Source organism: Phasianus colchicus, chromosome Z (assembly GCF_987193195.1).
Source record: "Phasianus colchicus chromosome Z, bPhaCol1.hap1.1, whole genome shotgun sequence".
NCBI classification, from domain to species: domain Eukaryota; kingdom Metazoa; phylum Chordata; class Aves; order Galliformes; family Phasianidae; genus Phasianus; species Phasianus colchicus.
In genome coordinates, this window is record NC_143476.1 from 19932665 (window position 1) to 19957141 (window position 24477).

The 24477-nt window shown below is 36.5% G+C and overlaps 1 protein-coding gene across 3 annotated transcripts in view; it reads right to left on the reverse strand.

Moving 5' to 3' along the window:
- Nucleotides 1-1338: 1338 nt before the first annotated feature.
- The window catches only part of PAM (peptidylglycine alpha-amidating monooxygenase), a 128618-nt gene continuing 105479 nt past the window's right edge, over nucleotides 1339-24477 (reverse strand). For all 3 annotated transcript variants that reach the window (XM_031594520.2, XM_090130689.1, XM_090130690.1), the window contains 11 exons: nucleotides 22375-22504; nucleotides 17553-17669; nucleotides 16933-17005; nucleotides 16167-16374; nucleotides 15291-15491; nucleotides 12780-12898; nucleotides 10051-10150; nucleotides 8666-8719; nucleotides 5248-5451; nucleotides 3888-3944; nucleotides 1339-3444 (listed from right to left, as the gene is read on the reverse strand). In XM_031594520.2, the coding sequence (XP_031450380.1) occupies nucleotides 3263-3444; nucleotides 3888-3944; nucleotides 5248-5451; nucleotides 8666-8719; nucleotides 10051-10150; nucleotides 12780-12898; nucleotides 15291-15491; nucleotides 16167-16374; nucleotides 16933-17005; nucleotides 17553-17669; nucleotides 22375-22504 (1445 nt within the window). In that variant the 3' untranslated portion in view covers nucleotides 1339-3262. The remainder of the gene's footprint in view (nucleotides 3445-3887; nucleotides 3945-5247; nucleotides 5452-8665; nucleotides 8720-10050; nucleotides 10151-12779; nucleotides 12899-15290; nucleotides 15492-16166; nucleotides 16375-16932; nucleotides 17006-17552; nucleotides 17670-22374; nucleotides 22505-24477) is intronic.

The window sequence follows — 24477 nt, forward strand, 5'->3', positions numbered from 1 at the left end:
CTTTGGTACTCACTTCACAGATGCATGCTGTTTTTAACATGATAACTGAATTCTGCTTTAACACACTTTTATTCCAAATATACCCGCAGCCATAACATCAGTTTTGCATTTGGTAGAGTCAATATGTTCCTGGCCTTGACAGCAGGCTGGATCGGTGCAAGCAGACAGGGGAAATACAGCAGAACTGATGGTGGGAGGTGGACCTGGAGTGGGCAGCCGGCAGGATGCAGCCTGGAGCGCTGCTCCCTGTCTCTTCCAGAACAGAGACTGGAACCAGATGATAATTGTGAAAGTATAGATGTATTTCTGAAGCAGCACGACCCATATTGTTTGAATGCTGCATGACTCTCCCAAAATATGCATTATACAAAAAAAGTCTGCTTGTGCATTAGGCGTTGACTGTGGTGCCAAACGTTCCACACAGCTTTGTGGTTTACACCAAAATGGGCACCCACCGAACCGTGATGGTTGGGAGCAAGGGCTCACAGAGCAGTGATGGGGCCTGAGATCCATCTCGAGAAAAAAAAGAAAAAAAAGGCAATGTTGAGAGATTCTCTCCTTTTTAACACAATTCTCTCTTCAGCTGCATCCTAAGAACATTCTAAAAACGCAGTGAGAAGCGTGGTGGTGGCAGGCAGGAACTGGGGCGGGGTTCTGCCGTTAACACTTGTGTAAACAGAAACCACTTTCAGTCTCCTATGGCTTGTGACAACCAGGAACTTGGGTTGCTTTACCCCACCCTGCTACATTTTTCACATTCTAATTATTAAAAAAAAAAAAAAAAAAAAGTTTCTTGTATTTGTTAGTTTAAAATCAGCACCTAATTAATAAAACTATTTACAAGAAACATTTTTTTCCGTGCCATCTTTATATGGTGATTTAATAATACTTCTAGTGCAGGCTTCTAAACAAATGTCTCCATATTTTGTGGTGGCTTTTTTTCTATAATTATTTTGTATGATGAAAGCAGGCAGGGGTTTCCTAGCAGAACGTCCTGCTTCGCGTGGGAATAACTAATGGAAATATTGCCTGAAGGAAGCAGCTCGGCATTTAGAAAAATCTGATGCACCCTGGCTCCCATGCAGCTCTCCCAGAGCTTGCCTAACAAAGCCGGTCAGATGCTCTTTTTGTTTTGAAGCTACGAAGGCCAAACCCAGCAGTGTGCAGGTTTTCCTTCAGCATGCAGGCAAATTTGTCACAGGAACTGGAGAGAGGTTTTGGGAGCAGTTACACCATAGCAATATTTTGCTATTAATTTTGATTATTTGCAATGGAGATACAACATATTCATTTTTAAGAATTAAAAAATACGCTTATTTGTACGTAAAGGCAAAAGAGGGTGCTAAAACTTCAGAGTTTATTACCATCTCTTTTATACAGAAAATACACAGTGGCTTAATTTCAGCTTTTAATTGTGACAAGGACTTATTTGTAGTATTCACACGTGGCTCAGTACCATGACCCACACCACTGAATCATAATGCCGTGCACTGGGCACACATTGCTCACCCAAGAGTTTTGGTAAGACAGAAATAAATCCAGCTTTCACAAACTAGAAGCAGTTGCCATTTACAGTATTGATCTATAAATCCTTATTAACTACTACAGCACACAGCTTAATTAAAAAATTCTTCTTAATCAATATGCTTCCCAAGGAATCCTACCCACTGCTGACTCACAGCTGGCTCCTGGGATGGCTCTGCACCATTTTTTCTGTGGGAGCCACGTCCCCTGCCCTCCCCTTCCCCCCCTTTGCTTCCAAAAGCAGGACAGAAAAACACTGTCAGCATTAGGAAAACACACAGTATCTGGAGAGGAAGCAACACAGAACACATCTCATGAAATGGAGCCTATATTCCATCATTTTAGAAAGTTATTTTAGAAAAAAAAAAAAAAAAAAAAATCTGTCTAGGATTCAAAGTATTTTTTCCATAAGGAGAAAATGTATAAAACCCCTCAGGCTGGGTGAGAAATCCTGCTTTTTGCTGCTGTACAATTACCTTTATTGCCTTGGAAAAGCTGCAGCCACAAGGAACCCAAAGCCTATTTTCTGAGCTCTTTGCATCAGCAGCAGTGTGCTATAACACCCACAATGATGATCATAGAAGCTGTTTCATAAAACCCTGTGGCAATTACAGCTGTGTACACTCTGCTCATAACTCAGGTTTTAGAAGGAGATTAATCACGCTGTGATCCTCAAACTAGACTGATAAATCGTGACAGCGTCACACAGTGATTCACACACTGATGACTCAGGCAGGAGGACAAGTATCTGCCAGGTCTTCTGTTCCAAGAGGGAGCACATTAGGAATGGTTATATGGTTAAGCTTGATTTTGTACGTGTATGTAAATCATGAGTTGTAAAAACAAAACAAAACAAAACAGAAAAAAGAGCAAAACAAAAAGCCCCAAAACAAAGAAACCAAACCTTGTTTGCCACAGCAAAATATTTTTCATCTTTCACACAAAATAGCACTTTTTCTCCTCTGGTAGAAGACTTTTTTTTTTTTTTTTTTTTTTAAACCTGTATTAAGTGGTCTGTGTAACTTTTACAAAAGTTGTATACAAAAAACTTAAAAGCATGCAAAAATTCCAGAGTACGCTCAGCCAGCTAATGCTCTGCGAACACTTTATTACACAAATTACATTCAATTCCTGAAAATAGTGTTCTAACAGTGATACCATCTAAAAATAAGACATCCCAGAAACACATCAAGTCAAGAAGAAAAAACAATTAAATAGATACTTTTTTTTTTTTCCTTCAATGCAATATAATGTTAGTGATTTTAAAAAAATAGAAGAGGATTTAGCAGCTTTATTTTCTTGTGGCACTGTATTTTCTCTGTACTGCAACAGGTTAAGGACATGGAAGAGGAAAGGCACAAAAAAGAAATTGGCAACTGAATATTTATAGGAAAAATACTTTCTCGAAGCAGGTAATACAATTTATTTACAAATACAGAAAAGATCCCCAATTTGTTATGAGAAAATACTACTGCTTTAAATCAGTGCTGCAATCAGAAGACTTTATGCTTTATTAAGATAGTCACATAAAAAACAACGGCACTGATATGGAACTTCCATACACTCCTCCACTTAAAAAGAGAACCAAAACCAAACAAAAATTAAAAGAAACCAGTGTACAGCCCCACACAGACTAGTACAGTTTACAATTAAATACACAAAATCTTAAACGTGCTTAAGGGAAAAGGAATCTGACATTCTGGGTTGAATCATATAATGGAGAACGCAAAGGCTGTTTTCAGGAGGAAGAAAGTGCTTGTGGGGGTGCAGGTGCCGAGTATTCTTCTTCTGAGTCTGTGCCATCATCTTCATCTTTTTCTTGATCACTTCCTTCGGTGCTGAGACGGTCAAACCCTTTTCGGCTGTAGCCTTTGTGACTTGCAAAGAAGTTCCCAAGGTTGAGGCCACCACCACCTTTTCCTGTGGGAAGGAAATCACTGTCAAAAAACTGATCTAGTGTGAAGGGGGAAAATAAAAATCTACCTACACAGTCAGTACTTTTAAGAGTCCTTCTAGAAAGTGTTCTTAGTGATCTGCACAAGAGCTAAACATAGATTGTGGAACAGGAAGGATACTCATGTTTGAAGTTTCAAATATTTATTTGCAGCAACACTGTTTCATTGAAAGTCTGTATGAAGGCTATCTGCATCTCTACCAGATTGCCCACGTCTCAAAGCACTTCATCCCATTCACCAGATAAATTCTGATCTTCCACTTCCTTTTTAGTGGGCAGATACTGCTGGATGAAGAGAGTTGGAAAAGACATTTTCCCAGAACTTTCACTGAGAAAGTTCCACTAGAAGTTATCAAAAGGAAAAAACTTTCATCTACTCAGTGCTTAAAAGATCTTAGATGTTACTTACCTCTAAGTCTGCCTAATATTCGGCCTGAATTTGAGTCAAGTTTGTGCTCCCCATCAGCTGAAAGATAACACAGAATTCAAAAATTAGCTTAAAAGTTATATTCTATGATTCAGTAACTACTTCTGTTTTTTAATACGGAGCACAGACATTGAACACAGTGATTGGGAGCACCAAGAACACTTAATTTTCAACTTCTCGGTTAAGGTGAAGAGTGATAATTCCTAACAAAACAATCACACCACAAATACTCAGTGTATGGCACTTCAACCATTGAGAAGATTCTCACGTAAATTATTTCTGAGAATTTCATTCCTTCAAGTGTTCACTTCTGTTACCACCAAGAGCTTACAGAAAGGACAAGAACTCCACGGTTGATAATGTGCACAACCAACACTCTGGCACAGGACGAAATACAGCTTGACATTTGCAGGTGGCATAGTCTGCCTTTGAAGATGAATCCCTCTCCCTACAAAGAATATCCTCCTTGACCTTGCTAAGACTTCCAATTTTTGATCTCAAAAAAAAAAAAAAAAAAAGCCATAACCAAAATTACGTGATGCAATCACTGAAAACAGTAGTGCAGTAATCCAGTGAGAGCACGCTAGGTATGCCATACATGCTTGAAAACAGAAAACAGTCAGAAGGAGATTTTAACACATCAAAAATTATATCCAATTCAGTGGCACAGTGAAAACAGACTGCTGAATGGCCCACTCTTTCATACTATGTCTGAGCCAATGGCAGAACCATCATTTGCCTGTTCCACGTACACTTTCTTTCCTTACTGAGAATTACCTTTCACAAAATTGTTTATGCCATACAAAAAAAAAAAACAAACAAACAAAAAAAAAAAACACCTAATTATCAAACTCCTACTACAGACTATCAGCTTCTCAGAAACAATACTGTTATATAATATGAATTGAGAACAAATTTAAGTAGCACTGTAATCACGAGGCAAAATTCTCAGAGCAATGAATTAAGGTATATTGTGGCAATGCATGGTTATGCATTTGTAATACCCACATCCCTCTGTTCTCAACAATATAAAGATCCCAAAGAGAAAATCAAACTGCATTGTTCACAGACTCCAGCCAACAACACAGATACATTCTTGAGACCAATTAAAGGTAAGTGATGGATACATATGCTGAAAGGATGGTGGCTTGAGGTGCAAGAACAAATTTAGGTGTCATTGCTACATGTGTGCTGACACTTAGTTTGTATGCAGCATCACTGAACCTGCATACAAGGGTAAAAGGAGACAGCACACCTCTCCTCACACCCATATCCCTCTATGTTCAGAGCTGTGCTGAAATGGAACCATCAAAACCTGTTTTGTATAGTTACTTATGGTTACCTCCATAGACTGCTGTCTTCCTCCAACGAATAAATAGTAAAATTGCCAGCAGGACAACAATAGGGATAATTACAAGAGTTGTAATAAGAACAAAGGAAACTCCAGTGCTCGCTTGTCGAACCAAATGCTGTTTTTCCTGCTTCTTCAGAGGGTCTGTTGATTCTGGGTTGTTTTTCAGTCTGGCTTCTATAACTGTTTCTGATGCTTTAAAAAGAAGACAATTTCAGTCAGTAATTCATAAGCATCAAGCAACAGAATGAGGAATTAAAGAAAATAGCCACTAGAACGCCTGAAGTGCTGAGTGACAAGGAAACAAAAGGCAAATGGAGACATAATTAGCTCTCGCTAAAGAAGGATTTCATTCTCCAGCCCTGTCTGGCTCCAGAAAGTTTTCCTTCCAAATGCTTACTTCTAACCTCAGAGAAGAACAATGTAAGGCAGAGATTACCAGCAAGAATACTTTTTTCTTTTTCTCAGAGAAGAGAGATGCCAGGCAGAGTTTTGCCTTTAATTAACAAATTAATTAATTTTAAATATGGACAGATCCTGACAAAAAAAATTCTATTTTGCAAATAAGCATATCTCCTTTTGAAAATTACTTTCTCATAATAAATACAGAAATCTCATATGGGTTGTATTATCACAGACAAAAAAAAAGATAGCACTTAATGTTATTTTCCATAAACTTGTGACTGAGGGTTACATTTTCAGAACTGCTGTGTCTCATGCAAGAACTCTGGCTCTGAAAAGAGCTTTTGAAAACTTCATCCAGTCATTCCCAACTATTTCCTGTCCACCTACGCTGAGAAAAACAGTTTCAATAAAATCTTTTACATAATGTTTCAAGTGTATGAAAGACCATTTACGTCATGCTATTTTTTTCACGACTAAAACTGTCTAGCTACGTTGTTTTAACTTTAACTGCCTGTCTGAAAGGTAGCTACATCACAAAAATTGAATAAATTGTGATTCTATTCTGTATCCTATTAAAAAATGATCTGAATGAATATTAGACACTTCAAATTTCAACTAACGTTATTAGAAAGATAACCCACTTTCTGTTCAAATAGCCATGAATTCCTTTTCCTATCTGTATTCTTGCCAACCTTCAAGCAATGCTGCAGTCCTCCAAAAAAAGTGAGAACACACAGCATGTGCTGGACAACCAGTCCATCAAGGTCCAGCTGTCACAAAAGGCAGGTCCTGCTTAACCAACCCAATCTCCTCCTGTGATCAAGTGACCCACCTGGTGGATGAGGGAAAGGCTGTTGGCATAGTCTACCTTGACTTCAGCAACTGTCTTCCACAATTTTCTCCCGGAAAAGCTGTCAGCCTGTGGCTTGGACAGGTACACTCTTTGCTGGGTAAAGAAACGTCTGGATGGCTGGGCCCAGAGAGTAGTGGGGAATGGATTTAAGTCTGCCTGGGGGTTGGAAGGCCCTTCAGTGGGATCTGGTCAGGCTGGATTGGATGGGCTGAGGCCAACGTATGAGGTTCAAGACCAAACGCGGACCCTGCACCTTGACCACAACACCCCCAGGCAATGCTACAGGATTGGGGCAGAGTGGCTGGAAGACTATGTGGAAGAAACTAGCCTGGGGTGTGCACTGACACTCAGCTAGAACACGAGCCAGCAGTGCACCCAGGTGGCCAAGAAGCTCAGTGGCATCCTGACTTGCATAAGAAATAGTGTTGCCAGGAACAAGGTAGAGATCATCCCCCTGTACTAAGCTCTGGTGAGGAAGCACTTAAAGTACTCTGTTCAGTTTTGGGCTCCTTACTACAAGAAAGACATTGAGGCCCTGGAAAGTGTTCAAAGAAGGGCAGTGAAGCTGGTGAGCACAAATCTTGTGAGGAGCAGCTGAAGGAACTGGGACTGTTTAGTCCAGAGAAGAGGAGGCTCAGGGGACACCTTATAGCCCTGTACAACTGCCTGAAATGAGGCTGTTGCAAGGTGGGGGTCAGTATCTTCTCTAGCATAACTAGCAATAGGATGAGAGGGAATGGCCTCAGGTTGTGCCCGGAGAAGTTCAGGTAGGATATTAGGAAATTTTTTTCTCCAAAAGTGTGATCAGGCACTGGAAGGGGCTGCCCAGGGAGGCAGTAGAGTCACAGTCCCTGGAGGTGTTCAAGAAATGTTCAGATGTGGTACTATGGAACCTGGTTTAGGTGGATAATTGAACTAGATTTTGGAGGCCTTTTTGAAGCTGTCGGTGAATCTATGATTCCATATTTTTTCTTTACAGATTCTAAGTTAAGAACTATTTCTTACCCCATGAGATACTATTTCAATATTCTCTGTACCATCCGAGTTGTCAGCTAGCATGGTATCTACCTAAAAAAAGCTGAAATACATTGACACATCCCTAGATTTTTTATACTGTGGATGCTTCACTGTCAGCACTTCCCCTACTGAATGCTTCAAGAGTACTGATGTAGAGATCTGATAGAGATAAAACAGGATAACTGTTTTGACAGTAAGAATTTTCCTGCTTTGTAACGGCCATCTACTTTTTTTCTGCTACATGTTGCATTTGGCAGTTGAGATCTTTTAGTCCATTTCTCTGTCTGCAAATACACACATAAAGTAAAGCAAAAAAGGAAGGAAACCAAAGGAAACCAAATAACAGCAGCTGAACATTTTATAAAATTCTCTTAGCTACCAGGCACTGTTTTTCTGAACAAAAAATAAACTTTTCCTCTCCAGCATAAAAGTCTATAGGACAGAAGATTAATGGCTAAAACTACTTTTCAACTTCACGAACTACTATTTTGCCCCCTTCAAATTTATCTACATACATTCCCTAATACACTCATATTAAATTTCTACATTTTCCTTCTGTATCCCCTGTTCTCATTCAGATAAAATAAAAGCAGTAAGTCTAGAAAGAAACAGATAAGAATGCAATGAATGATTTTTTTTTTTTTTTAAATGTATGGTGTAACCAAGGAGACTGCATGCTGAAAAGACTGTGCAGAAAGATGAATCAATTACTGTCCCAAAAAACCCTTCCTTGTTGTTGAGGATGGTAGAATAAGGAGCAGGCTGCTGGGAGCACCGTTATGTTTCAGAGCTATTTAGCACCTACAGATGCCAATTTGGACCATGGTAGACAGTGATATGAAATTAAACCCCTTGTTAAATTTTTATCTTCATGCATGCAATGAAGCACATGTCATTACTGAAAATGAAGCGCTGAGTGGCTGTGAGTTAGTGCCTACTAAGTAACATGGTTATAAGCTGCTTTCTCTTAATTTCTGTGCCAACTCATTTTATCAATGAATATTATGTATGAAATAGTGGTGAAAAAACAATCAAACTAGTTAGCATTTTTTTTTTTTACACCAGTTAGGCAGAAATGGACACAGTCTGTATGAAAAGTGTTGTTCCTTCATTTCCATTCAGGATCAGACTAACCTTTTACTTCCTGCACCTCAATACCAGCCTTTTTAACTGACCGATGTTCCATTTCTGTAAAACAAAACCATTCATCAGGACAACTGACATTTCAGAAGGACACTCAGTGACATTTTCCTGCTAGCTTTCTCAAATGTACAGTACAATCCTATACTAAACAATCCCATTAGCATCTGAACTTTAGAAAGTAGAGTAAATACAAACTATTCAACAGCACACAAGGCCTTAAAAAAGAAGAGACTTTGATTCATAAAGAGTATTTGCAATAATTAATTCTTATGCTTTATGGATATGTGCAAGGCTTCCAGGGAGTCCTACAAAGACTAACACTGCCGATTACAACATAAACCATGACAGATTAAAGACTGGTTGAACCAGGACTCCTTAGCTACTGCAGTGTTATACTGCAGCTTCAGCCAAAAAGAATATGAAGACTTTTCTCTCTGAATGTGTAAGTCATGAAGAAATCAATTTGTTCTTATTCTCAGATTTCTTTGAATAAAAGACTAGAAGTGTTCTTGTTCAGGTTACCATATGCAGAAAAAAGGCACATCCATTCAGACTTAAAATTTATCTGGCCCCATTTCCTTTTACTAACAGCAGCTGATGCCAACTGCCCCATAGGAAAATCTGTGAATTATGAACAGACTAATGTGGAGTAACTGGCTTAGTCAAAAGTTCATTTATAACAGCAGACTGTTGCTGCTTGTCTAACACCCTGAAGTGAGAGACTTTCTCTCTCTCACATATTTTTTTTAATCCAAGATGATGTAATGGTATATTTTTATTGGTATATGGTATATTATATTTTTATTCCCTTGAAGTTTATTCCTTATTTATCCTTACATATCCTTATTCCATTTATTCTCTTCTCTGAATCCTACTAAATTGATGTCTGACTAATAAAGCTTCTCTCCCTGATGTCAACCCCCAAGGTTTGGGGGTTACTAGATTAAAACTGGGAAATGTTTCTACTTGATAGGAATAGAACTTCAAAGGATGCTACATTCATTTTCCAGGGATAATTAGTTTAAAGCTGATTCATGATTTCTTTCAGCCCCAGAAATTTTCCAAAGGAAGCAGTGGACTTATCAGCATATGACACACAAGAACAAACAAAATGCTAAAAAGTTAATACTTTTGTGTAAGCATGCACTGACATAATTAGAGACAGATCTACCACGAGGCAAATGCATTTTGATATCTCCTCATATACAGGACTCCCCTTTGACAGAACACAAAGTAATCTGTTCTTCTAACAGGACTTCTGCAGGTAGAGCATTTTGTGTACTGAAATCACTGTGATTAAACCAGTAACAGATAAGTGGTATGTATCTGAAAACACAAAATGTCAGGATGTGACATTAAGAACAAAAAGAACATACTTTCTGTGGATGCAAACTTCCACACTGTTCTGGCATGAACATCTCCAACAAACACTGTTTTATCTTCTGAAGCGACAATATCATGTGGCATCTCAAAGCTCTGTGAAGATAAGCAGCAACAGATTACTCTTCAGTGCCTACACATTCATGAGGCCTTTTTCACTCGAAGGCCTGAGAATGGTCATATCTAGTTCTTAAACTGGAAAACATAGCAGGTCTAATGCAAGTGAAAGGAGAGGAATTAGACCTCTATTGTTCACTTGCTTTCTCCAGGGATAACATCATGAAGATTGTCAGATACATTAATGCTTAACAATTCATATTTATATTCCAGCATTCAATTTTATCCAGTGAAATATGAGATACATACTGCACATATAGCTATGAATGATAGTGGTATTGAAATGTAGCTTACTAAAGGTGGACATTTTGGATAGTGTTATGTGGCTACCCCCAGTGTAAACTTACATTTCTTACTTTTTAATCAAGGAAAGCAATCTTAATATTCCTAAGCACAGATTTTCCAGATACAACATATCAGCATGATATTGAATTATTGTTTAGAATGGTTATTAAAAGCTGATATTGCTTATTATCATACATTATGATAATATTAAAAATATGAATGGCCTCTCAGTCATAACCATAAGGCGTACAGACAAGTGTGAGACATAACTGTTTGAGAGAAGATAAAAATAAGAGAGGGGTAAACAAACAGAGCCAAAGATATTATGTCTTTCCAGAATGGGCTCTTCCACATGGCTTTAGACTTCAAATTAACTTTTTGACCTGAATTAGTCTCCTTGGTTTCTGCAAACTAATTAAATGAAGAACTTCAAGGAGAAGCAATAAGCTGCCACAGTGCTGAGTACATTCCAAGGGAACACTTACTCCATTTGCAATTTATAATTTATATACCAAAGAAGAACTAAAAGTTATCAGGCACTGTTTTTAACGTATGTCTCTTCCCAGCTATTATTACTGCTCCCAAGAATTAGGAGAAAATGGCAGCTCACTTTCCTAGCCCTGGGAAATCAAAGAACCTGCAATAAAAACTGAGATAAGGCAGTGTTTTTGTAGAAGCATATGCTGCTCTTTCCTAAATGCCTTTCCTGGAATCTACTATATTTGCCTGGACACAGGGAGTTACAGATTCCTCCCTAATAAAAGATTCTAAATGTATCATTTCTTTTACAGATGACTTAGGGATACTCCAACTTGCAGCTGTAGGCTTTGACTCAATCTAGAACTACTTTCTTGACAAACAGAACTGACATACTAAGACTTTTTTTCTTCCATTGAGTAGCCTGGAATATTGAATATGGTAAACTTATTTATCATGTCAAATTCTGTTAAGTATTCTATTTTAGATCTCAGGACTGAAAACTGCATTCCTTACACACTGCTAACAAAAAGAACTGTTTACAGAAGACAGAACCACCTCTCTCGCTTTAAAAAGAAAATACCACCAAACCAACCACCACCAAAAACATATGAAACCAGAAAAAAAATCATCACTTTAATCCTAAATCATGTTTCCTTGTGGGTAAAATTTCTTGTAAGCCAAATTGAATGAAAGTAACTAGAAATACAGATAATAAGTACTAAAAAATTCAGCACAGTCATCCTTTCAAAGTATTAATGAGAGAATTTTCATTACTTTTTGTTTTTCATAAAAGTCTTAGTGATTTTTTTTCCCAGATGAATTGTGCCTATTTTACTTGTGCAAATAAGATTTTATAAAAGCATAAAAACAATTCAAAAGTATTTCAAGGTTGAATTTGCAGAATTTTCACTTATTTCATTCAAGATATTCCTAGGTGAAAGACTGATCTTGGATCAAATTATGAAAGCTGTATACCTGTTCTATCGCATGGAGACAAAACTGAAGTACACAGCAATTCTTTCCCAAGAATCTGTAACTGCACAAATACTTGAAATTATCTAATACACGCTGATTCTAAGACAATAATGAAAATACTTTGGCAATTATAAATGAACACATTGCTGAAAACCATTAGATAAAAAAATCCTCAGAAGCACAAAAATTTCTGTGTTTATACAGAAATAACGAATCCTAGTTACAAGTCCACATACTCAGTATTTGTTAGAATCCGTAGGCAGCACAGCAATTTGCTATACTCAGGAATAAATCTCTCTCTCTAGTATCACTTGAAATTGGACTGCAAATCACAGAGTGTACATGTCAGCTAGAAATGGGAATCTTGTCATTCATTCTTTAGTCTAAGACAATCTACAGTCAACAATTTTACTTTAATCTTTCTTAATACGGTATAAATGCCATTTAGTCCTTACACTAATCTTCTGCAAAGGGAGGAAGTAACCATGATGTTCAATTTTATTTCTGCTTAGGAATATCACTTTCTTTCAGATATACTGCTAGCATGTAACTGTATGAATATTTCTGGACCTTTGTTTTCCTTTTATATTTGTTTTTAATAACTTTCTTTCAACTATAAAGTAAACTTATCTTAACTGATGGTGTTAACCAAAGAGATCACATTGAAGGTAGTAAAATTTTTGAGTGTGACCTGATAGTTTAGCTTCCTTATCAAGCCTATTATGAACAACTCCTTTGAAAAATCATAAATTTGAAAACATCTCAATTTCTGTAACAATAACATAATAATCTTACATAAGTTGCAGAAGTAGAACATTTCAACAATCTCCTAAACGTAAGTATACACACCATAAACTCTGTACAATACCTTTCTAAGTGGAATGAAACTATCAATTATCTCTCCAGTAGAGAAGTTCATCACAAATCCTTGCACTGGTTCTGACTCTCCAGGATAAGGCATTCCATTAACTGCAAAGAGCAGACCACCTGCAACAACATTGGATTTTCTGTAATAACCCACACATTGCAAACTACAGTGCAGATCAATGATAATAGATAGTATACATGAAAAAAAACCTGTCAGACAGACAGGCAGAGACAGAGTGAACAACGGGAAACTAAATAACAACAGGGAAGTTAAGTAAGGTGTCAGTGGGCAAAAGTTTACCATCTAAGAGCTGGAAATGTTGTACAAATGTCAAGAATGAAGAAGGCTGTATTTTACACGTTGGGCAAACAAAAAAAGGAAAGTAAAAGAGTTGAAATCATGCTTTGCTGTGGATGTTTACTTTGGCAATAGAAAGTTCTTAAAATGAATTTAAAACAGAGAATCAAAATGGCAATCAATGGGACCACAAGAATGTGAAAAGGAAGCTCAGTACTGGTTACTTCTCACTGTTGAGTATGCTGGGGATTCTGACACACAGTTTTTTTGGGTTTTTTTTTGTAGCAAATATGTCAGAGAAGCCAGATCAACTTCAAGGAGATATATGTAAAGTTTTAGAAAAGTTGGAGGTTAGTAAGACTCTATGCTTGGATGCCATCTACTGAAGTTCAGAAGGAAGTCAAATGTGAAATTAAATAACTCAAACCAAACTGAGTCATCTAGCTCTGCTAACAGCCACACTTCCAAGAGACTGAAAGAGTGCCAAAAGATTTCCCATTTATAAAAAGAGGTCAAAAAGAGTGCCTAGGAATGACAGACCTTTCTTTCATTTCCAATAAGAGGGTAGAACAAGACTGGTGAGCATGACAAGTAAACATGGCCTGTTGGAAAAAAGTTGGCATGATTTCTCAAATGGAAAACTCAGCCTTACCTGATTGAAAATAAAAATCACACAAGGAGCCTCCGTAGACATACCTGGGATTTTCAAAAAGTCTTTGACAAGGTTATACATCAGAAGTTATTAAAGAATCAGAGTTGTCACCATTATTGGGTGAAAGATCCACTAATGAACAGAAAGCAAAGGCCAAAGCTTAAAAGTCATTTTTCAGGACAGGAAAGTCTGAGTAGTGGGATCCTTCCTTCAGGGATCAGAAGCAGAAACAATTTCATTAAATGGTCTTCAACAGTGATGTAAAGAATAGGGGTGAACAGTGACATCTCCCAGACTGGGGAAGATACTGAAATTCTGTGGAATAGTTATGTGTCTTGATAACAAAAGCATCTGGAAAGACTTTTTGTCAAGAGTAATTGAATTGTCAAACAGATGGCAGAAGAGCTTCAAAGACAACTGCAGGGTGTTGCTGCTGTGAGAAAAAAAAAATCTAGATCTTATATATGTGATGCTTAGATTGGAACTCACAGTGACAGCTCAAGATCAAAGAGCAACAACAAAAGGTCTCTGAAATCTTTGGCTGCATGTGCAGTGACAGTCAATTTCAAAAGAATGTTGAGCAACAACAGAAAGAGCATTAGTAAAGGAGGACACAAGCTTGCCACCAGGTAAGAACTCATGCCCACATGCTGAATACTGAGTGATGGTTAACTGTCTGCGTCTCAAAAAACTATTAGAAAAACTCATGGGCAACAGGTTTATTGAGAGAAATTATGAATACAAAGCCAGAAGTTATCACCTACCACATCTAAGACAAAGCAGTTTTGGGTGTGTGGGGAGAGAAAGAGGAGCAGACTGCAAAATGCAATTGACTTGCATTCCTCCCTAGAACGCATCTCCTGCTGCCACTGCCAGAGACAGCAGTGGACTTTACACAGCAAGTATCTCAACTTGTACAGCATTTGTTAAATTCTTGGAAAATGAAACAGAGATAAACTCAGTATTAAATCTGATACCAACTAGAGAGTCAGGGGTCAGACACTCAAAAATTCCTAGTCCAGTTCTTAACATTTCCATTACCTTTGGTATTGGTATTAAAAATCTGACTAAAAACCTTAATATGATAATTGTATTAATCATCAAATTTTAACAGTAAATCCTCCAACTTTTAAATTAGAACTACTTGCTTTCAGATTTTTTGTTTTAAGAAACTCAACACTTTTCTTGATGGCTTGGAAGCTCTTTAGTTTGCTCTTCTTAATGGAGCTTGAAATGAATATTTTAAAACATAATTTCTAACGAATTATTGACTGTGCAGTCACTAGGAAGCAAACAATATAATTTACTTGTTGACATCACATTTAGGGAGCATAATCAGTCATTTCTCAGCAGCAGAGATTTATGCAAGCTTCCCTTCCTGCAAATTGGAAAAACAGACAGCTCTAAAATTTTCCATTACATCAACACCACCTTGAAAGAGAATAAATACCTGGCTGAAGATACATAATAGAACTCTATAAAATATTATTTTATGCATATTGTGACATACTGGCAATCACACAACTACTACCTGAAATCTCAAGAACAGGAAAAAGAATTACCTGGAGAATACGAAACAGCAAACAACTCTCTTCCAAATGATTTGTGCTTTATCTCTCTTACGAACTCCCCAGTTTCTAATTTGAAGCACTGAATTCGACCATTTTCCCTGTCTGCAACACAGAGCTGACTTAATTCAGGGATCAGAGCTAAGCTGTGAGGGATGCGAAATTGTCCAGGTCCAGCTTTGCCTGAAGAAGTCTCTGCAAAACAAAATATCCACAACATCTATTGAGGTACACACTGAAACTGTCAGTTCTGTTTCCAAATATCATTATTTCACATAATGCAACAAAGCACTTGAAGAAAAGAATAAACATTATTCCATTCTTCAAGTAGTTTTACTCATTTAGGGAAGATGTGATTGTCTTTCACATTAACTTCGTAAAATCCAAACTTATGAATTAGCTATTCCTCTACAATATTTGGTAAACCTTAGTCTCCAATTCCTCAGTCAGGCTGAAATGTAACTTAAAATGGGTGAGGTAATGACACAAGTCTTAGAAAAATGGTGAAGGCTTAAACAATTTGCTCAAATTCCTACAAAAAGAATGTTTATTTTCTTGAAAGCCAGAACATTTTATTGATACAAAAAGACACACCAACACTTATGCTAAATGCATGCTAATAGGCTGCTGTACTTATGTTTAGTAAATATATAGATACCCACAACAACACAATTGCACAGTGGAATAAATAGGAGAAACCTGGATTCCAATGATAAAGGAAAAAAAAAAAATAAATCAACTGAGGCCTTGAAGGTACGATGGTAACAGAATTTCACTTTTTTTTTTTTTTTTTAAATGAGAGTAATAATGTCAGCAGTTTCACAGTTCATGATAACATGAATTGATGACAGAAGGACCAAGAATTCTAACCTTCTCCCCACTGCATGATGTATAATCCATTTGGAGAGAACTGAATGATGCGGCTGTTGCAGTAGCCGTCAGATACGTAAATGCTGCCAGTGACTGGATCCACAGCCACATCGGTTGGTTGACAGAAATGACTGCTGTCACTGCCTGGTTGCAGAGCTACTCCGAGGATCAGCAGTGGTTCTTTTGCATCCACTCCCAGTTTGAAAACCTTTTTAGTCAATGGGAAAAGAGAAGAGGTTTCAACTATGGTGGGTGAAATAAGAAGAGGGAGAACTGCCAATAGAAAGTATAAATATTATTCTGAATAAAATAACTGCATATACTAAGCACAACCTTAACATTTTGATTATGACATCTACTATCAGCTTTATAACAGTTTTGATTCTGAGAAATTTCTTCTTAACACATAGATTTCCCAGGAGTACATCAAACAAAACAGCTGCACATTCTGAGTTAGAGTGCACAAGAAAGCTGATTAGCAAAGATTTAGCAGAAAAAGCTGTCTTCTTTTAAAAGAATCACTTTTTCAAAACAGGTATTTCTACTTCTGAATACTAAGCTCAAATTACCCCCACACAACTATATTCCATGAAGGCCATAGGGATCAATTTTTGTGGGCATATTCTTACTGTCTGTCTTAACAGACCTATATAAATAGTTTACATCATAAATCTCAAATTCACATAAATCTCAAAGAAAGCAAACAAAAAATAAAAAAACATTAGCAAATTACTAATGTTCAGTGATTACAGCTTCACAAACGTACCTGATGGAGAGCTACATCAGTGACCCAGTAGTTACCATCTTTATCTATACTCAAACCATGTGGTAGATAAAATCTGCAAGCATAAATATAAGAAGAATCAAGTTAAAAACATCTAAGAATAATGATGTAAAGTAGATTTGAAGATTTCATTTTTTGATCATGAAATAGCATTATGTTTATCTTAATACATTAAAAAAAATTGATAAGGTACTGCTCTACAAACTAATAACTTCTTGGCATTTCACAAAAAAGAAAAAGATTTATCTAACAGTACAGAATTTTCTTTACAAAAGTGTCTCAAATTTGGAAGGCACTTTATCTGCATTCTCAGTCAGGCTAACATTTGGTGACTTTAAAGAAAACAAACAACACTTTGCATTTCTGCTAATCTGGCTGGTAGGTTAAATGATATAAATTAGTAGAAAGCAGATGTAATAAAGAAGGTAAATAATTTTTCCGATTTTTCTGTTGTCTGAAAAACTCAAGAGGTTACAATCACACAATGCAATACAAAACAGGCATGTGAAAATGGGTTGGCTACTTTTGGGACTCAAATATATGGAAATGTTACTAGTTCTATGAGTAAAGGCAACAAAATCCACACAAACCACAAAACTTACAGATTTCTGCCTGTGGAACGCAGCAGCTTTGCGTTACTTGGATTCAGAACAAGAATTGTGTTTTGTTCAATCGGTCCAAGTCCTCTTTGTTGATAAACAAATTTGCTATCAAAAGAACTAAACAAAAACATTGGAATACAAAGCCAGTATTAGAACAGTCCAGTGGTGAGCAGTACACACGAAACTTCGAGTCAGGTTTTGTATTTTAATTCCCGTGCGGATTACTTGATTTTTTATTTTTATTTTTATGTTCTTACTGTATCATTTTTGTCTTATTTCATTATTTTATGATCCTAGGAGTTCTAACGTTAGGACGTCTGCATTTCCTACTAAGGTTATGACATTCTAACTCAAGGAGCACAAAACCAACTCAGCAACAATTAGAGATAATTCTAAAGCAAGCTGGCAAACAAAAAAGCCTTCTGAGTTTTTTATTGTTGTTTTCGTTTGTTTGTTTTTCTTTGCTATGGTAAATAAAAACAACTCAGTCTAAGTACAAACACAGTTAATCACCAGGGCATAATTACCAGTATGACCCAGTGTAATACATACATAAATACATCTTACCTGCAAAGCTCCATGCACAATTTTCAAAGTAAATAGAATTTATTAATAAAAAAATATTTAAACAATTACAACATTACTGTGTATTCTGGACATTAAAAACCACAACTAATTAATGTTCCAGACATAAAACTACCATACAAAAACAAACAAACAAACAAAAAAACTAGCTTTTTGTATCCCTATGGAGAAGCTGGCTATTCCTTCAACCCCATTGAACACATTCAGCCTTTGTTAACCTTCATTAAAACTCTGACAACAAAGTTTAGATATAAATGTTAAAAATGGTACTAGATTATGGACAAGAAATGTTAATAGATGACGTGTTCTGTCCTCCTGCCTTATATTTTTAAGACCATTTTTAATCCCTCTAAGAGTAACCCAGACATGACTGATGTAACTTGGTAAACAAGTATATATTTTGTAGTCACAGACAAGATAATGAGTAAAGCTATTAAGGCTTTAAATTCCATAGTCCTAACAGCCTAGTCTCTCCAAAATATTAAATATTCATATGTCTAGAATTTGTATTGTGGAAAAGCAATACCAGCTTCATTTGTAACCAGAAAACCTGTAAAATAATGCATTCAAGTTTATACATAGACTAGGATTAAAAAAAAATAGTGTTTAGACATCATCTTTATGTATGCTAATTATCTGTTGCTACTTATTTATCTGCTGACAAAAATCAATACATCCTTTTAGCTGGAAATGATCACGAATATTACTATTACTAAAACTCTCTGCAGAGCTCTTCCTGAACACTTTGCCAAGATGCTATGGCGAAACGCACAGAATCACAAAATATCTGAGGTTGGCATGGTCCCCTGTGTCTTTTGGTCCAACGCCTGTTCCGAAAAGGCCACAGTGCAGGGTGCCCAGGCCCACCTTCAAGCAGCTTCTGAAGGTCTCCAGACCCCACAGCCTGGATCTGTGCCAGTGCTCCACCACCCACACAGCACATATGTGCTTCCTGATGACCTGAGGTTACTTTTGCTCCAGTTTGTGCCCACTGCCTCTTGTCCTGTCCCTGGGCACCACAGAAACAGCACTCTATTCAGATATTTATAGGCATTGACGAGATTTACACCAGCCCTCTCAGCTGCCTCATAGCAGTGCATACTCCAGTCCTTTTATCATCTTCACATACAACACTCCAGGTGTTGTCTCACCAGTGCTGAGTAGAGGAGAAAGGTTACAGCTTTTAACATGCTGGCAATAATGTGCCTAACGCAGCCAATTAGCCTTTACAGCAGCACAAACAGGCTGACAGCTCATGCTCAAGTGTAACACTAATGGTACACAACAATAGCCTACTAATGTTCATTTTTTGACGATGGCTTGACAGTTTTTGCTCTATGCTTTATCGTTATTGACAATAATCATCTGTGATAACCTCTCTCGTTTTAAACAATTATTAAAAAAAAGTAATAAAAAAACAAACCCATGAAGTCTCCCAGAAAGGCCCAACTCACACTGCCTGATTTCAGTAAATGGCAGAGGCCCAAGATCCCGGTACTCGTAAGACCTTGTTGCAGGCATACCTGACCACTGGAAAAACAACACTGGACAGACAGAACTAATGCCTGGCAGCAGCACACCAGTTTCTAAGGTGCTTGGCTAATGTTGTATGTTTATGTATGCATGCAAAGACCTAGGCTTGGAGCCAGGAATCTTACTCCTGCCTTCCACAGCTGCATGATGGATACTTGTTTGCTACCTATTTATCTTTGCTAAAATGCGTTAGTTACGCCCACATTAATGGATACAAGTGAAAAGAGCTGAAGCTCAAGCTCTGTGGACGCTATTAATATTAATCAGCACAGCTAATCACATTAGAGAATCTTAGTGAGGGGATGTATTGCACAAAACCAGCAGCAACAACAAGAAGAAAATGAGATTATAACTCTAACTGACTAGTTAGCTTAAAAAACTGATCAACTTTCCTTATTATTATTATTCTGGATCCTAGAAACAGCCCTGCCCAGAATTCTAAGCTTTCTCTGCTAATAAGTACTCAGCTCTTCTGGGAAATGAGTGCTTTCAGCATAAATATGAGACTGTACAGTATTTTCAGCAAAGGAAGCTTAGTGAACTCTGAAACAAGGGTATGGAATGGAATTTCATGCACCTCCTCTCAGTAAAATATTCTTTTCTAGGAGTTAGACTAGCGTGCTACAGAGCCACTCTTCCTAGGACTTAAGACCATTTTACAAGGTAGTCAACGTTTCTTTTTTATCTGATAAATGGGAATAAAAAATATTGCTGGTTTAAAAAAAGAAAAAGCAAACAAAGGAATTGAACACCTTACTGTTAAATATTATATTGTTCTGCTCCCATCATGGTTTTCTAATAGATGCTGCAGTTCCATATCAAAGGACAACTAAAATATGCTGAATGTCACAACTTCGAACTCCAAACTCCAATATAATTTCACAGCTATTTTTCTGCTTCTCAGCTGGACACTTCATACTAGCATAAACAATTCAGTACCACATCTAGTGCCTCTTTGGCATGCTGTGTATTAAGCTTAGACAGATCACCTGACCTCATAAGCCTTGAAAGTACCCAGAGCTCTATTCTTAGTCAATATCCAGACTAAATTAAACCTACCCAGCTTATCAGGAAGCAATAAAGATGTTCAAGAAAGATTCTATATTCTTTGTTATGTTTTCTATAATTTGCTCACAGTGAATCTTTTTTTCATCACGAAAACCAAAAACTTTCGAATGATTAATTGCTCAACCAGGTGAATAGTTCCATCTTCTTTTTGAATTGCACACTGCACATACAGCACGAAAGACTAAACTGAAAACAGTATGTGGTAAGAGAACATGAATAATTTAAAGGAATTATTGTTATTTTATTTTTTAAACCATGCCAAGAAAGAACTAAGAGCCACTGAAAAACTGCTACTATATTACAGGACTTGTCATTGGGTAACTGCTTCTGTGCTCCAAAAGTAAACTAAGGTTGCCTTTTAACACAGCACAGACCATTCATTCAGCTATATTTAGTTGATCAAGGATCCAGCTTTTATGGCATATATTAATAATGCATTGGAAATACTTGTGCAGTTTCTAACAGCACAGATTCTTTTTTTTTTTTTTTTTCTTTCTGATTTGTTCCTGTACTATGCACTAAAATAGAAAAATTCTGAGCCCTCAGGCTCAATTCATCATGTTTAAGATTTGCAAAGAAAAATTATACTCAATTTCCTGTGTATTTCCTGTTACAATGATAAACATTAACTTCCAAGTTAATTTCTTATCCTTCACATCTAAAAGCGACAGGAATTACACAATTATTTTGATACAAAGGAGTATTAATTATATTAGGCCTCTGAACTTCCAAACAAGGTAACTGATGGGGATAAAGAAATAAAAAAGCAGCAGAAGTAAGAAGTCATAAGAAGATGAACTAAAAATGAATGCACTTAATTTGCAAAAGGAAACTAAGCAAAATCGAATGAAGTGCTTAGCCAGCTGATACAATAATTCTTTGAAGCTGACTTTTTCCACACAGTGTCCAACAGTCAAACTCTAGAATTCACTGATAATGGTGTAAAGGTTCCACAGGGATTCCTGAGCTATAAATAAAAGTAAAAGTGAAAGACAGCATTATATAAACAAGGCCACCATACTCTGTTTGGAATGTTCTGTCCTTAGATTATATATTTTGGGGTGTATTAAACACTAGAATAATGACTTTTCTTCTCTTTTTGAGATTACAATAGTTTTTAATTAAGTCAGTAATGAAAAAATGTTTTGCGCATGTTCTCTTTAACAATCCATTTTTTTTTTCCCCAGTGGATATAGAGACAGATGCACTCAATCCAGATGAACCAAAACTTGCTCTGCATGCCTTACATTCATAGCATTAAATATTACTAAAATATCATTCTCCCAGGCTAGTTAATCCAGGCAACAACATGAAGAAGCAGGGATAATTAATTTGAGTAAAATTTGGGTATGCAGTTTTGGAACCTAACGTACAATGATCTTAATCCTTAGAGAAATGTTCTTACTGTCTAAAGATCTAGCAACCCCATAAATGACACTTGTAAGTAGCAAGCTCTGAGTCTCCTCAAGGCACTTTCAGCCAAAGAGTTGAATTTTAAACAGCAAAGGATCTGCACAAAGAGCTGAATCTTAAATAGAAAAGGATCTGCAATCTACTTTGTTTCTTCAAGAAGATACTCAAACAGCATACACCAATTTGATCTTTTAACATGTAATTCTGCAAAGGATCTACTTACTTTTCATCCCAAACATGATCACCTCTGTGGAAGATAACTAGGTTGTTTTCAGGGTCCAGAGCCAAACCAGAAACTTGGCCTAGTTTGAGGTCTAACCCTGGCCACTCCATAGCCTCTTCTATGTGGAAGTCTGATCAAGGAAACAAAGAAAAGACATTAATGCAGTGTAATTATAAAACAAAACAAAACATAAAATTGGTAAACAGAAGTATTTCATATTGTATGAATATTACCTTACATGCATAATTTTCATGAAAACACTGCAATTCAATTCCAAGCATAATTTTATTGCAGTAAAGCATGCACAAACACTGGCATCCTGCTATTTGCAGGAACACAGAAATTTCAGAACATCCACCGACTTCATTCTTCTGTGTCTTACAAGCATATAGCTACACAGATTCTAAATGTCTGAGGAGTTCTGTCAATACTTTCTAACACTGATCAATTACAGAAATACACAATGGTTATCCATTATATAAAATTATATATGTATTATAGTACATATATAATTACATATCTTTTATGTATATTACAGGCATGAATAGGAAACAGATACCCAACTCTGATGAAAGAAACAAAGGGCATAATATCTATCACTGTTTATGGATTAGGACACTGTTAAAGCACAAATGCTGGGCAGTTTTTGAGTAACACAAATGTAATCTTCTTACTAAAACAAAAGTACAGGAATTAGGCAAGTGAACCACTACTAACAAGTAGGATACTTCCTGCACTTGTCTTAAATTGTAAAACTCCTCAATTAAAAATGAAAAACATAGCTGTTACTTTAAGATTAAAAATATAGAAATGTAAAAAGAAGTTTGCTTTAACCTCTGTTGTATGTAAAAATTGAGTGATTAAAGGCGGAAAAAAAATTGGCAAAATTGCAGTGTTGATTAAGAAAATTAATTTCTCACAAATAAAATGCTTAATATGAAATCAAAGAGGTTGGTTTGCATTGCTGCTGCATTATGAAAGAAAAAATGAGATGGGACACAATCCCCAACCTCTGCAACCCGATAACCATAACCACCACTTCCTTAATACTGGGAAGAGATGCAGTCTGAGGAGAAACAGATGCAGAGGACAGAAAACAACCTTCTACTATCTACTCCAGGAAAAGAGAAAAACAGTGCTGAAATCTAGCTAAGACATAGTTTACCTTTGTAAAGATACTTTGATATTTTTTGCAGTTTTATCTTTGTAGTTTTAGATTACAGAGTTACAGAGAAACTAAGGCAAATCTAAGATAGTCGTCATCTGCTGTGAACACAATCAACTGCAAAATTCTGAAACAAATTATATTCTAACCTGTAGTAGTTTTAGTCTAGAAAAAAAAAAAAAAAAAAAAAAAGCTTCAAGCTAAAAGAAGAACTTTGAAGAAGAAAATTACACATATTCAAAAAAACCCACAGTACCTCTATACAGTACTGCTCATTAACAGCAGGCACAGTGCTGGGTACACTCGCCTGCACAAGGACACTAGGGTTTCAAAAGGAATGAAAGGATGCAAATCCAGTGTCACTTGTCCATCCCATACTTATGCATGTTTAATGTTTTGATTTTTCTTGATCACTAAGACTTTTCAAAAAAAAAAAAAATCTAGAACATCTGAAAGTCTAAACACAGAAACATACATTTTGGTCTTTGTAAAATTCAGTTTCTCAAAAGTCATGTACTACAAAATACAGAATTTTGTTGTCCTTTTTAAAAGGCTAAAAGATTGCTGATAGATAAAACCAATAAAATAATAGAATCGTTTAGGTTGAAAATGACCTTAAAGTGAAATATTCTTAATCACGAAACATTGCATTTTCTTACAGTTTTTCAAAATTCAGTTATTATGGTTTTTTTTTTCCTTTTGTTTCACACAGGAAGCCCTCACAAAAAGGTATATCCAAAAGGGAACTTGCTTTTCTTACAAAAGCTTGCATGCTAAGTTCACATACATCTGAGGCTATTATTAACTCCCTACAAAAGCAGCCCACGGACCAGTTACGTATGAAACCAAGCAATGACTTATACCCATTAAAATAACTTAAAAATACAGCTATACAACAGTCAGTGGTTTTGTTGTAAATGTGATTTCTAAACTGAGGA